The 17583-nt window shown below is 35.4% G+C and overlaps 3 protein-coding genes across 3 annotated transcripts; 2 read left to right on the forward strand and 1 right to left on the reverse strand.

Moving 5' to 3' along the window:
* The first annotated feature begins 4677 nt into the window (after positions 1-4677).
* Positions 4678-7161, forward strand: LOC133690726 (protein CUP-SHAPED COTYLEDON 3-like). Its single transcript, XM_062110991.1, has 3 exons — positions 4678-5125; positions 5640-5914; positions 6265-7161. The coding sequence occupies exons 1-3, from the start codon at positions 4819-4821 to the stop codon at positions 7000-7002; spliced, it is 1320 nt and encodes a 439-aa protein (XP_061966975.1). The 5' UTR covers positions 4678-4818; the 3' UTR covers positions 7003-7161.
* Positions 7162-12341: 5180 nt separating this feature from the next.
* LOC133691147 (uncharacterized) lies at positions 12342-12929 on the reverse strand. Its single transcript, XM_062111509.1, has one exon. It carries the CDS (start codon positions 12851-12853, stop codon positions 12578-12580), a length of 276 nt encoding a protein of 91 aa, XP_061967493.1. The 5' UTR covers positions 12854-12929; the 3' UTR covers positions 12342-12577.
* Positions 12930-13618: 689 nt separating this feature from the next.
* Positions 13619-16532, forward strand: LOC133690913 (protein PLASTID MOVEMENT IMPAIRED 1-like). Its single transcript, XM_062111192.1, has one exon. It carries the CDS (start codon positions 13794-13796, stop codon positions 16359-16361), a length of 2568 nt encoding a protein of 855 aa, XP_061967176.1. The 5' UTR covers positions 13619-13793; the 3' UTR covers positions 16362-16532.
* The last annotated feature ends 1051 nt before the right edge of the window (positions 16533-17583 follow it).

Below are 17583 nucleotides of genomic sequence, written 5' to 3' on the forward strand. Positions count from 1 at the left end.
TTCCTTCTAACTGGATACACCCAACATCTCCTGGAGAAGTCATCTATGAATGATACAAAGTATCTTGCTCCTCCCAAGGATATAACCAGTGCTTGCCAAACATCAGAGTGAATCAAGTCTAAGATGCATTTGCTCTTAGTTGTTGATGTGCCAAACTTCAACCTCAGCTGTTTACTTGTAACACAGTGCTCACAAAAAGGTAAAGTAACCTTTGTAAGCCTAGGGCGTAACTTCTGATCAGAGAGAACCTTTAAACCTTTCTCTGACATGTGGCCTAGTTTTTTATGCCACATCATCGTCTTCTCTTCTACAGGACTGGCTGATGCGATTGACGCTTCTGCCCCATGATGTGTTTCTCCCATTAATACAAAAATGTTTGTAACTGTCTTTCTTGCCTTTAAAACCACCAGCACTCCTTTGATAATTTTCATTATTTCATTGTCTGTTTGAATCTTACAGCCAAGACTATCAAATTGTCCTACAGATAAAAGATTCTTTTTCAAGTCTTTCACATGTCACACTCCTGAAATAGTACGAAATTAAGCCATCATACATCTTCAATTTGATGGTGCCAATGCCAGCAATCTCTAAAGCATGATTATCACCCATGAACACTGAGCCTTCAGAGATGGGTTCATATGTATGGAACCATTCTCGATTAAGAGTCATATGCCATGTTGCTCCTGAATCCATTAGCCAGACCTCAGTGAGCTCTTCTCTATTTGTAGAGATTGTCGTTGCTTCACTATATAAAACCTCTCCATCTTCTGAGATGCTTGCAACACATCCTTGAGGTTTTGATGACTCTGTAGTATTCTCTATACCCTTTTTAAACCAACAATCCTTTTTGAAGTGCTCTTTTTTGCCATAGTTGTAGCATTTCACAGTCTTCTTATTTTTTGATTTGGACCTCCCTTGCCTTTGACTCCTACTGGAGCCATGCTCCGTTGATCTCCCTTTTGACACCAATAATGTCTCTGCTTGGTTTGAACTATTTTTGTCTCTTTTATTTTTGCGCCTATTTTCTTCTTCCAAGATGGCGGCTGCAACATCATCAAAGACTAAATAGTCTATGAGGATATTATTGGTCAAGTTGATAATGAGCTAATCATACGAATCTGGAAGACTTTGAAGTAGAAGCTCAGCACGTTCACTTTCCTCTATTTGTTGACTCAACGTAGCGAGTTGTGAAAATAGAGTTCTTATTGAGTTGATGTGGTCAGTCACTGCCGTGTTTTCTGCCATTCGAAGGGTATAAAGTCTCCGCTTTAAGAAAATCTTATTGTGCAAAGACTTGGACTCATATAGCTTTGTTAGAGTCTCTCATATCTCCTTAGCTATTTTCTTCTCTGCCACACTTGATAATACTTCATCGGCTAATGCTAAATATATGTTAGTAATAGCATTGCCATCCATCTCATTCCATTTTGCATTATCAGTGATCTCCGCGGGTCGATCCCCAATTGCTGCCAAGCAATTGTCTTTCCTTAAGATTGCCTTGATTCTCATTTTCTAAAGTGAGAAATTGCTCCCATTGAACCTTTCAATCTCGTACTTTACTGCCATTTTATTCACCGTAATCTATTCAGCTATCACTGTTTCACAGAACTGTAATGTATACAGAAATAGTATCGTGTGAATAATACTTCACTAAGTAAGTTCCAAGGAAAGATTGGAGGGGTCATAAACGGTCCCGCTTAAAACTCAATCTCCTTAGACAGAACTTCCTAGACTGTATTTAATCACCGCACTGACTTTCTATATACGCCAACAGTAACGTGTATGAATAGTACCGCATGGATGAATAGTATCGTATAGGTGAATAGTGTTGTAGACGTGAATAGTAACCGTATACACGAATAACTTTTGTGTATTAACAACACCAACCAGAAGGCTCTGATACCATTGTTAGGATACTGGCATGCAAACCCAACAAGACAAAAGACAAGGAATAAGATAAAATGAGAAATGGGACACACAAGAATTTACGTGGTTCACCCAATTGGGCTACGTCCATAGACAAGTATAGAAGGATTTTACTAAGTAATGTGAGAATTACAACCTCTCTCTACTAATAGGAGAACAACTAAGAATCTCTCTATTATTAGGAGAAAACACCTCACTTACTCTCACAAATACCTCACAACTTTGCGGGATTACTCTCTCTTCACTCTCCTCTTCTTTCTCTATATCTTGGTGTGCCTATAAGTGAGGGTATAATGGTCATAAATTTAGGAGGAATATATGCCTAACAACTCATCCTCCACTCATACTCCACCAATTACAACTCATCTCCAACTTAAATCTCATTAATTATGCCAACTAATTAAATGGCTTTACAAAGAAGAAGAAGAAGAAGAAGAAGTCCAGATGCCATCAATATATATATATATATGAACAAATTAAATTTACTGTACACGATTCTTATATATAAAGAAAAAAAAGAATTCGTGTATATATAAACAGCAGTTCAAGAGGACAATATGGTGGAGTTGTATATATCCACTGTGCAACAACAGAAAAAAGCTAGGTAGCTAGAGCGAGCAAAGGGGTCATAGTTTTAAATAATGGATATTATACAGGGAAACGATTTTTATCTAATGGAATCGGGCACTCTTTTACCTTTATAGACCATTATTCTGCAAATAATGGATGAACAAATTATTAACCTGGCCGGACACAGGCCGAGAGTACTACCAGAGTACTCCGATCCCAACCTTCACTTTCACCCGAACCCTCGCATGTTTATTCTTTCAGAGTTCTTCTCCGCTCACGTCTAATTAAGCTCTCAAGGACTCGGATTAGTCAACAGGAATGAAATCTAAGGTAGCTGGTAGCTCCAGCGAGAAGCGGAGTTTGCGATAAAAGAGCCCCTGCTGGCGGGTTTTTTTTTTTTTGTATTTTAAGTTCATATTTTTTATATTTCACTCTTTTTTAGTTACAATAAGTTTTTCATATGTTTTTTTTATCTAATAATAATGCTGTTAATATTGTATATTTATGAAAAAAAAACTATGTATTATTAATAATAATTAATAATTAAATTCATGACAATAGCAGTACTTGAACTATTTTTTAGAACTTAAAATTTAAATTCATGATTATTTGATCGACAAGACTTTGATATTATATATAAAAAATAATTTTAAAATAATAACTTAAATTATTAAATAAAATTTATATTATTCTTTAACATGTATAAATATTGATTTTGTTTGTTGGAATCTTAAAAGAGCATCTTTCTTTTTAAAAAAGAATGTTTGAAAAATTCCTTGAATTATTACAATTTATTTGAAAAATAAGCCAGTTAAATAAGGTAACGTTTAATATTTAGAGAAAAAAAAGATTAAAAAGATATATATAAATCATTATATTAGTGGGATCTATTATCGAGTCTCGCATTAACATCACAATTTAATGATTCTTAATATTATTAAAAACTTTATCGTCCCCCCTTAATGTTTAGCGCATATATATATATATATATATATATATAGACACACATACACATACATTAAAAAATCAAAAAGATATAATTTATAAATACTTAATAGATATCTTGTTTTGAAAGACAAATGCCATTATAACCGTGTAGAAAGAATGGAGTGGACAGGAGTGGAGATAAATCTCAGAACATGCAAGAAATATCTTAAGGAATCCATGGCCATATGGCTTATCCTTGCTTTTAATTATTCTTTAGTGCTAGCTAGTGTAATCACGTCAGTATTATATTAGTTTAGTCTGATAATAAAGAATTAAGTACGTGAGGATGATCTCACTGTGCCGGGATGGGAGCCTCGTGTTTCTCCACAAAAAATCATCTGACTCCTAGCCTAGCTATTTGTAAACATGCTCACACACGCACGCATAATAAAAATCTCTGCAACCACTCTAAAATTTGGGGTCTGCAACCCTATTCCTCCGTGCTCCAAAATGTTCAATCAAGTCCTATTGCAAGGAAAAATGACTGATTGGATCCTTCTATGTTGGTGGATCTACAGTAGGAAAGGTAAACATGGAATTTGCAATGTTCAAGATACTGATTAAAAGATTTATAGTTTGGACTTTGGATTATTGATTTAATTAAAAGCATGCCTCTCAATACAGACAATGGATATATGTTTTTAGAGGCGAGCAAAATAATCGAATTATTTAAAATATTTGTAAAAATGGACTAAAGTCTAATAATAATAAAAAAACCAATGAGGAATTACTATCAATATGGAAAATGGATACTTGTTGCTAGAAGCGAGCAAAATAAACTGAATTGTTCAGAATAATTATAAAACTAACTAAAAATTAATTACAACAAAATAATAAGGAGAAATTAAATTGCAAAAACTGGCTGTGATTCATTTTTTAAAATCCTATCAATAGAGACAACGGATGCATGCTGTACAATCAGCATGGGTAATGTTCTTCACTAATGAATACTAACTAAGAAATAAGAATAATCTATATTAAGGACATTATTATTGACATAGAAGGGATTTAGTCACAATTTTCCTTATAAGAGGGATTTGATTAAACATTTTGTAGTAATATAGGGACCAATAGGGTCTTCAGCCCCGTAAAATTTACTGCCCTTTACCCACACACGCATACACAAAAAAAAATAATACCCAACGTAATCTTTGCTGATCAGTCATTAAAAAACTTTCGAAAATCTTGCCTGATTGGGAAGCTTTTCAGGTGCAGTTCTGTACTCCCCCACTTAGCTTTTGTGTCCAAATCCATCTCTTTCTGCTTCACTCTCTCCCTCACAGTTTCCCAACCTCCTTCCGTTTCATTGCTTTCAACGAAATCTCTATAAATTGCATGCCACTACAAACCATTTTCCTTCATCCGCTTCCAAATCCCATTTTTACAACCTTAAAATCCCCCCTCCCTCCTCTCTCTTTCTCTCCTTGGCTTTGTGTGAAGATGTTGGCAATGGAAGAGCTTCTGTGTGAACTAACTTGTGAAGATATAAACGAGCAAGGGTTGCCTCCAGGGTTTAGATTCCACCCAACAGATGAAGAGCTTATAACCTTCTATCTCGCTTCAAAGGTGTTTAATGGGAGTTTTTGCGGTGTAGATATTGCTGAGGTTGATCTTAACAGATGTGAACCCTGGGAGCTTCCAGGTACACACACACACACTAGCCTATTGCTTCTCGATTTTAAACGAATGTGCTACGTGTACATGTATGATTCATTTTTTCTTCATGTCAAGATGCATGGCACCGCCAAAAGAAACTGATCAGAATATTCCCTTTACCTTTAATTTGATGCTATAACTTAGCTTGCCTGATGTGTGTGTGTGTGTGTGTGTGTGTGTGTGTGTGTGTGTGCTAGTAGTAGTAGTTTCCAAAAATATTAAGTCCCTTTCTTTGCTTTTCTACTTGAAGATGCTTCTCTCTTTTCAGGTGATCAAGCTAGGCTAGCTATAATTAACTATATGAGTTTAAGCTGGATCATCCTATCTGTTAAGAAATGCCCCTTCTTTTTAAGGGAACCCGATTTTTTATATGTGATGTACTTTTTATTTATAAATTAATGTGTACACACATAGCTTTTAAGCCATTCACTTCTGACAAAATCTATATTTCATTAATATGAGTTTGAGTGGTGGTGTTGGTTTTCTTTTTGTTTAATCAGATGTAGCAAAGATGGGAGAAAGAGAATGGTACTTTTTTAGCTTGAGGGACAGGAAGTACCCAACAGGGCTGAGAACAAATCGGGCCACCGGAGCTGGCTACTGGAAAGCCACAGGCAAAGATAGAGAAGTATACAGTGCCTCAACTGGTGCCTTGCTTGGCATGAAAAAGACCCTTGTTTTTTACAAAGGCAGAGCTCCCAGAGGTGAAAAAACCAAGTGGGTGATGCATGAGTACCGCCTAGACGGTGACTTTTCCTACCGTCACTCGTGTAAGGTAATGTGGACCCTTTCTCCCCCACTCGTGCGCCGTGGGAAACCAAGCTAGCTTGCTGTAATATTTTGTCTGGTTCTGAGTTGACTTGTTGTTCTTGATCTGAAATGGGTTTGCTGTCCACAACGATTAGACAATTTTCATTTTGTTTATTCACCTTTGGAGGGTAGAATTTGATGTGATTGTTTTGATTTAACAACTCATTGTCACTGGCCTTACATTTATTTATTATTCTGACTGGTTCAAAAATGTTACTATTGGCTTATGCCTTCTGCATTGCTAACAATAATTAATTAGTTATGTTCTTAATCTCATGTTCCATTGAAATTATACTGAGATTGTTTAATTTGCAGGAGGAATGGGTGATTTGTAGGATACTTCACAAAAAAGGAGAGAAGAAAAATGTGTTTCTCCAAGCTGGACAAGGCTATCACCTCATGGAAGCCTCTTCACCAGCAAATTCAGGTTCATTGCCTCCACTGCTTGAAGCATCAGCATCAATATTTGATCAGTGTCAATCCAAGAACACAGTTGTTGAGGCCTTCCAAAACGCTTTTCTGATTCATGAACACCAAGAAAATGACCTCAAAAGCCTACTCAACCCACTTGTTTCCCAGTCCAATGCCATGTCAATAAATGGCTTCCAACCACGTTTTTCACCTACCTCCATCTCCATCAACAGCACCACCACATCAACAAATAAAAACACAGACACGAACACCAACAACCAGCAGTCACCATCGATGCTCTTCAAGTCCATCCTCTCATATCAAGATTGCGCATTGAAGGAACAATCCAGTACTCTTTACAAACAGTGCAACACTGAGGCCAACTTTTCCCATTTTCAGCTACATGATGCTCACTTGGGTTGCGTGGATAAGATCGTTCACCCAAATCCATACCAAAATAATCCCTTGTTTTTTGAGATGGATTGTAGTAGTAACATTTTGGGGCTCTCAGAATCTGCTTCTGCTGCAGACACCATAGCCCATGACATGTCCACTTCAATTGCATTTAGCAGAGCCGGCTTGCAGATGATGTTAGATACTCCCATCAGACTTCCTGCAGAATCTTGGCCATTTGATCCTTAACGATTTTCCAAGTCCCCAAAAACCATTATTGCTGCAATCGATCATATTATAATATATATATATTATAAACTTGCGATCTTGATGCTGTGTAGATTTGTAGTGTAGCTCCTCTAGCCATTGCGATTGGCAAGTCCATCCATGCACGTATCTATGCAAAGATTGAGGTGTACTTACAGTTATTGTACAAGGATTGCTTTGTTTTCGAGATTTGTTGGCTACTTTATGGGTGTTTGGAGATTCTCAACTTTTTATTGCAATGAGGTGGAGTGATCAGCAACAGTTTCTGTTTGATATGACCCCATGGATGGGATTGGAGGTTGTAGATACACTAGAGTACAAGATTTTTAATTATTTCAATTTATGATTGATGATGATTGGGTCCCTCATCCTGCCATGCCATGCGCAGAAGTACCTTGCTAGCTTGGTCCCAACACACTCAAAAAATTCTGTTTAAAGGCATAAAGTCGATGGCAAACGGCATAAAGGGGTTGTCCGATAATCATAACGTAGCATATGAGTTATCTACATTGGAAACATCTGCATGTAAAAAGAGGCAAGAATAGGTGTAATATAAGCACAACACTCACAGCCATTAGATAGACTACAACTATATTAAGCACATTAAGGAAGTGTTTGGGAACGTGGTTTCCTATAAAATTTTAATTTTATATTTTTGTTAAAATTTAATACGGTTTGTACGTTTTGAATCGTTTTGATGTGTTGATGTCAAAAATAATTTTTAAAAAATAAAAAAAATCATTGGCATGTATTTTGACACGAAAAGTTATTTGAAAAGCAACCACTACCATACTGCCAAACATACCCTTAGTCAGTGAGAATGCGATTGAATTTGTATTTTTAAAATAAATTAGAAAAAAAGTTTTTACTTAAAATTAATTTATATATATATATATATTCAGATTATTTTTATATATTAATATCAAAATTAATTTTTAAAAATTTTAAAAATAATATTATTTTAATATATTTTCAAACAAATTAAAAACATTTTAAATCACAATTCTTATTACACTTTCAAATATTACTTTAATTAGTAATTTTATTTTTGTTATGACAGTGGTAGTTGGACACATTTATTACCCCATTGATGAGCTTTTAGTGAAGAACCTAGAAATGACAATAATTGGGATCGAGTTAGGCATAGTGATAGAATCTAATGGTCTCTTTTGTTTTAATCCCATCTGCCCCAACAAAAATCACTATTTATATGAACTATAAGACTCAAAATAAATTAATTAGGGGATGGAATTCATTATTCTTCTCCTCACAAAACATTATTTATTTAAATAATGTTTTTTATCTTTGTTTTTTTAATTTTTTTATTTTATCATTCAATATTAAATTTATTTATTCCAGTCTCATAACCCAAGTTGTGGATTTGAAAAGTTAACCCGATTTTTTTATATATTTTTTCTCTCTATTTTATCCTTCAATATTTGGTTGAATTGAAATTAAACTTTATAATTTTTTTTATTTTTCTTTCTATAAAGTCATCTCAATTTCATTACTCGAGTCATGAGTTTGACAGATTAATCCAAGTTGATTTAGGTTATTTTTTTTATTTTATCCTTCAATGTTGAGTTTTTTTTATCTTGGTCTCGTCACCCGGATAACGAGTTTGACAAGTGAAATCATATTTTTTTTGTTTTTGTTGATTTTTTTTAATTTTATCTTTTCACATTTGGTTGATTTGGAATTAGACTTTATAAATTTGTGTTTGTTTTTTTATGAAGTTATCACAATCTAATTACCTGATTCACAAGTTTGGTGAGTGAACCCAGTTTACATGGGTCATTTTTTATTCAATTTCATATTTTCAACATTGGATTGATTGGAGAATTGAGCTTCATAATTTGTTCAATTTATTTTCTATAGAGTTATCTTAATCATATAACCTGAATTCTGGCTTTGATAGGTTAACCTGGATTAGCTCGAGTTGTTTTTTTTATTAATTGAATTTTTTATATATAATTTCATCTTTCAGTATTTAATTGATTGAAAATTGGGTTTTATAATTTGTTTCGATTTGCTTTTTATGAAGTTATCCCGGTCTCGTAATTCAGGTCATGAATTTAGAAGCTTAATCCTGGTTGACTTAAGTCGATCCATTATGTTTTCGTCTTATTTTTCTTTAAAAAAGATGCCATTCTAAATTTATTTTATATTTAAAATATATTTTTAATAGTCTCACGAATTGTTTCTTGATCCATAAAGTTAATCAGCTCATATCTTACCAATGTTGGTAAAAAAAACCAATATTTAGGGGGACATTTGGGCAAGGGACGTGCCCTCATTTAATGCCTGAATATTTTTTCCTCATATCAGTGATGAGTAGATCATATATGATCATGGATGGTGTGTTTGGGTGTAGCAATTAACCTTAGGTTTATCAACACCATTTGAGTTTGGTTTGTCTTTGAGATCTTAGCGAGCCTCGTATTTAAAAGTGTCATAAAGTCAGGCTAAATGGATTTCTCGGGTCTAATCTGATAGTGAATGCTTTGGATCTGTTGGGTCACCAAGGCTCTTAGTAGCTCAAATAAATAATGATCCATCTTGGATATGATGTGTTCGGGTCTAAATGGAAAATGAAAGGAATGCAACAACGTCTCTATTTGAACCTTGAATATATATTAAAGTGAACTTTGCAATCCATCAAGTCTTTGGATCACCTATGTCTTCCACACATCTAATTTCAAGTATTGGGACATATATAAGCCGTGTTCAAAAGATATAATTAACCCGATCGAGGCCTATCACTATCAAATATAAAATCTTCGAGCCCTACACATTATATAAAATTAACCCTTATCCCTAGTTAAGTACTGGAACTCAAAGTAAATTACAACGACTTGTTCGTAGAGATCTTAGTGTTAATGCTGGATAAACATAAAAATTAACAACGGATCTTCGAGCTCAAGAAGCACGAATCCTTAAACTAGCTAAAGGTCATCGAGTTCAAGAAGTACGAGTCACCCTAAAACCAACCATCAGAAACACCAAGAAAAGCAACTAGGCAAATATGATTAGGGAAGAATCCAATATGCAGCGGGAGTGGAAGAACAAGGTCTACAACAAACTAGTAATATGAACCCCAACCAGTCTCTCAAATCTTTCTTGTATTCCTAAAACTCTTTTTTAACACCCTTGAGTTAGAGTCCTTAAGGAGTTGGGAAGAATCCAATATGCAGCGGGAGTGGAAGAACAGAGTCTACAACAAACTAGTAATATGAACCCCAACCACTCTCTCAAATCTTTCTTGTATTCCTAAAACTCTTTTCTAGCACCCTTGAGTTGGAGTCCTTGAGGAGTTGGGATTCTCAATCTAATTCATTTTATTAATCTGTGTTATAAAGACCACCCACATGGCCTAAAGAGGATTATCCAAGCTCAAAGCGATCCTTAAAGTCAATTTCATGGCTTATAGCCCGTCATAGCCATCTGATGAGCCTTTATTTCTAATGAGTCTAGTTTGATGGTAGAATTTGAAATGATTTAGTTTCATGATCTTATTTTTCCGTTCTGAAGAAAATATATGTTTGTTTTCTCATCTAAGAGCTCTTTGATAGTTTTGATAATATCATGTAAATGATTTTTGTTGTGCCTCCACGATTATTATTATTATTATATGGATGGTAGGCTTATCCCATGTCGTCCATCTCTTGCATGAAGGATTCCTGTAATCCTATTGTATTTTAGAAGAATGATTCTTCAAATAATTAAAAACCATTATTTGTTAAACCAGGAAATAAAAAAAATAATTTTATGAGTGTTTTTATCAACCATAATGAATAATTAATTTTATAAAATAATTAAAATAAATGAAGATAAATAGAAAATGAAATATATATTTTACCCTTGTTGAATATTTATATGCAATTTTTTAAAACTTGTGTTTATAAGCTTTATATATAATTATATAGAAAACCAATATAACTATAAAATCTTAGATATAATTAAAAAATGATTGCATGATATATTTTTTTAATTAATATTTTACTTGTTTTTTAAATTATAATTTTATTTTATTTAAAAGATGGCATAAAGAATACAGTTAAGGCTGGGCAAGAAAGTCTGGGCTTTAGAGAATGGCCCAAGCACTCCAAAGTATGGAAGGATGGCCCAGACATTCATGGGCCCTCATATTCAGACCACTGCTTAGATTTAGAGCCCAAACTAATTTTTTCAATGGGGTTTTTCTGACAAGTTTTTCTTTTATCTCTTAGCTTTTAGGGATTGAAAAGTGAGAAAAACAAAATTTATGAACAAAACACAAAATCCTAAAACAACATGGACACTTTGGTGTGTAAAATGAAATGCTAAGGATCGTACCATTTTTTTTCTTGTCAAAATGAAAAAAAAACACTGTATATTTTTTTAAACTTTACTCCTTGTTATTTTAATTGTTTTTTCGACTATAAAATTAAATTATATTTTATAAAATAATTTTTTCATCCAGCTTCAGAATTTTCTCAAAGTCTTTGTGTACACTAGAACATATATATATATAAAAAGGAGGAAATACCAACACATAAAATTAGATCAACGAAATATTCGAGAATGAGTGATATCTTGAGAATTACTGTGCATCCCCATTTACATGAAAATGTGTGATTATTAGTAAGATTTTGAGTTTATGGATTCTTTTCCGTGATTTGACTCTTGAAAGTAGTTGCTTAACTACATATAATGTTTTAAAATTGGTATTAAAGATTTTTTTTAAAAAAATATATATCAGATCGGTTTAGAGTGTATTTTTATAATTGTTTAAAAAAGTGATTTAATTCATTGTGATTGATATACAAACTGATTTGAAAATATTCCTTGCTGGAAAAAAAACCCAGCTTTTCCACTATCAGCATATCAAGCCATTTTACATGCAATTTACTTATTTTTAACAACAATATCATTATCTAATTGCCATAGAATTCTCAAATTATTTCCACCATTATATCACCAATAAGGTTAAAAAATAAACCATAGCTATTCTGATTTAAAACTTATTTATTTGGAAGTGTAATATTAACTTTTACTTTTTAGTAATTTTTAAAAGTATGCTTTTCTTAAAAAAAAAATTAAAATTATATATATATTTAATGATTTTGATATAATGATGTAAAAATAAAAAAAAAATCTGAATTTTTTTTTAATATATATTCAAACAGAAAACACCAACTTAAATTTACCTCCCGGTTGAATGGCTACTTTACATTTGTTTGTTTGCCATACTCTATATATATATGCCTAACTAATTCATCTCAAAAATCCATTTCACATTCTATGAGTGAAACGAACATTATAAACTCACATTTCCCATTTTAACACGAATGAGCGTAAAAAATTACTTGAAAAAGAAAAGAAAAACCATGTAATTAATTACAATGCCAAGGAGAATTTGCCCTGAAAGCTGAGAGCTACTGAATCTGTGTAAAATTCTTGTAAGGGTTTATGCACAAAGAACAGGCAAACCTTTATGAATTGTTTCGGAAGACATGGATAGGGATGTTGCAAGAGCTGTTCAAGGCAATAATAATATTGTAGCAAGAACGTTGATTTATGGAATGCCATGACGATTGGCTGCTGCATCAATTATTGCCATTTTTCCTGGGGAGAGGTCATTCCCTGAAAGTGTGGGAGCATCGGTGCCACCTCCACCTTGATTAGGCTTAACTTCTTGGTGTCCTTCAGTGCCATAGGCTATGCGCTTGTAATCCTCCAAATCTGTATACTTCAAGTAGGGACTGCTCTCCATGGGCAACCCATCAAGCTTTCCTTTCTTCTCTTCAACACCCTCTTTCCTATTTTCCATTTGCTTGCTGTTGTTCTCCATCTCTGATTTCTTACAATGGTCTGAAACCTAATTACTTATGTATCGAACAGCTTGCAATATTTCTGTCAGAAACCAAACCCCCGTATTAATCGAGCCATTTGACTTGTTCAGATTGCTTGCCTCGCCATTAATACTCAGTGGCCTCTCTCCTACATTCAAGCCACATCATCATGTTTTTTCGTGGTGGAAAATCCCTTGAAATAATAGTCAGACGTTGCGGAATCATCCTAGTTAAAATATTTCAAGACAAGCTTTAATGTCAGTTTAATGACATTTGGTAGGTACAAAACTGATGATGCAGGCAAAAAACTAAACCAGTGTGCGTGTGTGACCATTACTTTACTACTAGGCCGTGAGCCAACATCTGTAAACCAGCTTTTGCTTATCATCCGTGGCAGAAATAGATTTTTTTTAGGCATCTATCTTCGTCTTTCTAGTAAAATAAGTTTCTATCCCTTTTGTATTTGTCGTTTTTAATACTGAAACATTATCCAAACACAACTTAATAGAACAGATGCTGGAATTTACTGCAATGAACAGAGCAACTTTGAAAGGAAAAGGAAATCTAACCATGCAACTACCAAAAGACAATAAATACCTTGGGCTCAAATTGCCTCGTTTAAAATCTTGTCTTCTTTTGTTTTTTGTTGGTCTAAAAAACCTTGTCTTTTTCGGACAATAAAAAAGACATAACACGAACGTTCTTCTCTTGTCTACACCAGCCACAGAAATTTTTGGTTTTGGAAGGTGTAGCCATTGCCACATATAACTATCACATACGGATGTTGTTTCTCCACCACCTCAAAAATCTTTCAAGCATGTGAATTCTATTTATTCTTCCTCTTCTAGTTGTGTTTATCTGCAAGTAATCTCAGCATCAAAAGCCACCTGCTTCACCAGTTTCTTCTGCCAGCTTTCTTTCCTTCTTTTTTTTCGACTAATGGCAACAGATAGAAGGAAATCAAATACTCAACTGTTGGAAGAACTGGAAGAACTTAGCGAGTCTCTTTATCAAGCCCAGACTTCCACCAACCGCAGAACTGCTTCCCTCGCATTTCCTCGATCTTCAGTTCCTTCTATAATATCAGATGAGAGTGGCACAGCAAAAATCGATGAAAAATCAAGCAGCAGGCCTCGGTCCAGGCGGATGTCGTTGTCGCCTTGGCGGTCTAGTCCAAAGCCTGATGAAGAAACTGAAAGCAGAACATCCAATATTAATCAATCGCAAATAAAGAAGCTGGATGACATAGCTACTTCAACAGAGAAAAAAGGGATTTGGAATTGGAAGCCAATCCGAGCGCTGTCTCATATTGGGATGCAGAAATTAAGCTGTTTGTTCTCTGTTGAAGTAGTTGCTGTGCAAGGCCTTCCAGCTTCCATGAATGGACTCCGGCTTTCGGTTTCTGTTAGGAAGAAGGAGACAAAAGATGGTGCGGTCCATACAATGCCATCAAGAGTTTCACATGGCGCTGCTGACTTTGAAGAGACGCTGTTTATCAAGAGTCATGTGTACTGCACTCCAGGCAAAGGGAAGCCGCTTACATTTGAGCCCCGTCCATTTATGATTTATGTATTTGCAGTTGATGCTGAAGAGCTTGATTTTGGGAGAAGTACAGTGGATTTAAGTCGACTTATTCAGGAATCCATGGAGAAGAGCCAAGAAGATACTCGAGTGCGGCAGTGGGACACGAGTTTCAACCTATCTGGGAAGGCAAAAGGAGGAGAGCTTGTTCTCAAATTGGGATTTCAGATTATGGAGAAAGAAGGAGGGATTGATATTTATAGTCAAGCTGAAGGATCGAAGTCTAGTAAATCGAAAAATTTCTCACTTTCACTGGGACGTAAGCAGTCTAAATCATCCTTCAGTGTCCCAAGTCCAAGGATGACAGGACGATCAGAAGCTTGGACTCCTTTGAAGGCAAATCCAGTTGCAGATATTCATGGAATGGATGACTTGAATCTTGATGAGCCAGCTCCAGCTCCTTCATCATCCCCCTCTATTCAGAAATCAGAAGAACCAGAACAAAAGATAGAGGATCTTGATCTTCCAGACTTTGTAGTTGTGGATAAAGGGGTGGAGATTCAAGACAAAGAAGAGAATGAGAATGTAGATTCTGAAGAAAATGTTAAAGAAAAGTCACATTCAAGCGAAGATGTCAAGGAAGTAGTTCACGATAAGGTACACCTGACAAGACTAACCGAGCTCGATTCAATCGTTCAGCAGATAAAAGCTCTTGAATCCATGATGGGAGAAGAAAAAACTGTTAAGACAGGAGATGAAACTGAACCACCAAAATTAGATTCAGATGAAGAAACAGTAACGCAGGAATTTCTCCAGAAGCTCGAAGATGCAGAAACTAATGCTTTCAAATTCAATCAACCTGAAATTCCCCCTCTGCATCTCGATGGAGGTGATGACTCTTCAGAGGCTGAATCCAAGGTATATCTCTCAGACCTTGGGAAGGGATTAGGCTGTCTGGTTCAAACAAGAGATAGAGGCTACTTAGCAGCTACGAATCCTCTAGGTACTGTTGTTTCGAGGAAAGATACTCCAAAACTAGCAATGCAGTTGTCAAAACCACTCGTTCTTCAACCAGACAAATCCATAAACGGGTTTGAATTGTTTCAGAGAATGGCATCCATTGGTTTTGAAGAGCTTTGTTCTCGAATCTTATCATTGATGCCCCTCGATGAACTGTTAGGGAAAACTGCAGAACAGATAGCGTTTGAAGGCATTGCTTCTGCAATTATCCAAGGGAGAAACAAAGAAGGCGCTAGTTCAAGTGCTGCTCGTACCATTGCTGCCGTTAAAACAATGGCAACAGCGACTAGTACAGGCAGGAAAGAGAGGATATCAACAGGAATTTGGAATGTAAATGAAAGCCTTTTGACAGCCGAGGAAATCTTGGCATTCTCATTGCAGAAGATTGAGGCAATGGCAATAGAAGCCTTGAAGATTCAGGCAGAAATGGCAGAGGAAGAAGCCCCCTTCGATGTTTCTCCACTCGCTGGAAATGCAAGCACAGACAGTGGGAAGGATCAAAATTACCCTCTGGATTCTGCAATTTCACTAGAAGATTGGATAAAGAACTACAGTTTAGTTTCTCCAGGAAAGCCAGCAACAATTACCATAGCTGTGGTTGTCCAGCTACGGGATCCTATAAGGCGATACGAGCCAGTTGGCGGACCTGTGGTTGCACTAGTTCATGCTTCACAAGCAGACATCGAAGAGGACAATTACGATGAGGAAAAGAAATTCAAAGTAACAAGTTCGCACATTGGGGGCATGAAGGCAAAGTCAGGAAGAAAGAGGAATGTGTGGGATTCGGAGAGGCAAAGGCTAACTGCAATGCACTGGCTGGTTGAATATGGACTTGGAAAGGCAGGGAAAAAAGGAAAACATGTGTCATCAAAAGGGCAAGATCTCTTATGGAGCCTTTCCTCAAGAATCATGGCTGATATGTGGCTCAAACATATGAGAAATCCTGATGTGAAGTTCACAAAGTAGGAAAAGAAAGGCCCAAGTCTTGAATGGATTGGTTCCTGTGGTTCATTTTACAATCACTAATGGATGCCAAATAAGCAGGTCACTTTTTGTTAAGTAGTAGATTGAATAAGATTTTCATACATAAGATTTGATCTGATCTGTTGCAGTTGTAATCAAGTACCTTTCCGTGCATTCTCTTGGTGCTGGTCTCCTCCCATTCATTTGATGAGAATTAAACTAGATTAATTTAAGTTTTTACTAAGAAAAACCTCGCATTGTTGGATTAAAAACAGTTTTTTTATACAGTCAGGTTAGATTAAGAATGAACGAGTCATCAGTAGATTCATCGACCAGGTTTTATAAACGAGGCTACACTCAACTAAATCCAATATTTGAAGAAAAAAGCAATGATAATCATTAATATACCTTGTTCCATTGCTGCATATCACTTGCATTCTCATTCTCCTCGAGATGGGCAATGGCAAGAAATTAAAGAGAATTTCCCCTCCTTCAATGGTTTCATAAAGTATTTCAAAGGTTAAGGCTAAGCTAACCGGTAAACTCTGCTGTGGCTCTAATTGAATGCTGGGCTGATGTTCTAGGATGTCTAGATAATCTCCCATTTGAACTGGATCATAGTCTAGAGTTCTCGTGTAATTGGGCTTAAGGCTCCTCTGTGTAATTTTTGAGGCTTGCAGACCACTATATTCGATGTACTTCAAGAAACCATTAAACATGTATGCCGGCATGTTGCTCCCTTGCATCTGCACCTGTTAAATAATATTTATTTTCCTCTTGGATGACGACGCTTAGAGTACAGTCAGCTCCACCTTTACTTGAAACAAAATCTATACTAAAATTTATTATCTGGACCAAAAAAACATAAACCAGTGATCACACATGAAGGATCGACAATGAGTTCGATCAAAAATAAATAAAAAATTCGACATGTCAATAGCATCCATGTCCCTCTTCTCCAACATGTCTCTAAGTCTCTTTGATCAATTTGTAATTATGAAAAAAAATACAAAAAATCGAGAGACCATCTGCATGTTGGTCTCGGACATGCCCTCATGCCTTATATCTGTAAGACCAATTCCTTTTGCCCTCTTGATTAATTTCCAGTTTAGTAAATATAGAAGCAACGTTCAGATTTGGCCAGGTACGTGGGTCCGGAACAAGTTCCAAAAACTAAATATGCGAGTATAGAGTAGCTTGAAGGTGACGAGGAGGAGTTGAGCAA

Source organism: Populus nigra, chromosome 4 (genome assembly GCF_951802175.1).
Source record: "Populus nigra chromosome 4, ddPopNigr1.1, whole genome shotgun sequence".
NCBI classification, from domain to species: domain Eukaryota; kingdom Viridiplantae; phylum Streptophyta; class Magnoliopsida; order Malpighiales; family Salicaceae; genus Populus; species Populus nigra.

Bases quoted from the DNA above. Each gene is read 5' to 3' on its own strand.
- LOC133690726 (XM_062110991.1), top strand. From the start codon at position 4,819: ATGCCACTACAAACCATTTTCCTTCATCCGCTTCCAAATCCCATTTTT. The intron at 5,126-5,639 runs GTACACACACAC...TTGTTTAATCAG, and splicing joins TGAACCCTGGGAGCTTCCAG to ATGTAGCAAAGATGGGAGAA. The intron at 5,915-6,264 runs GTAATGTGGACC...TTTAATTTGCAG, and splicing joins CCTACCGTCACTCGTGTAAG to GAGGAATGGGTGATTTGTAG.
- LOC133691147 (XM_062111509.1), bottom strand. From the start codon at position 12,853: ATGGAGAACAACAGCAAGCAAATGGAAAATAGGAAAGAGGGTGTTGAA.
- LOC133690913 (XM_062111192.1), top strand. From the start codon at position 13,794: ATGGCAACAGATAGAAGGAAATCAAATACTCAACTGTTGGAAGAACTG.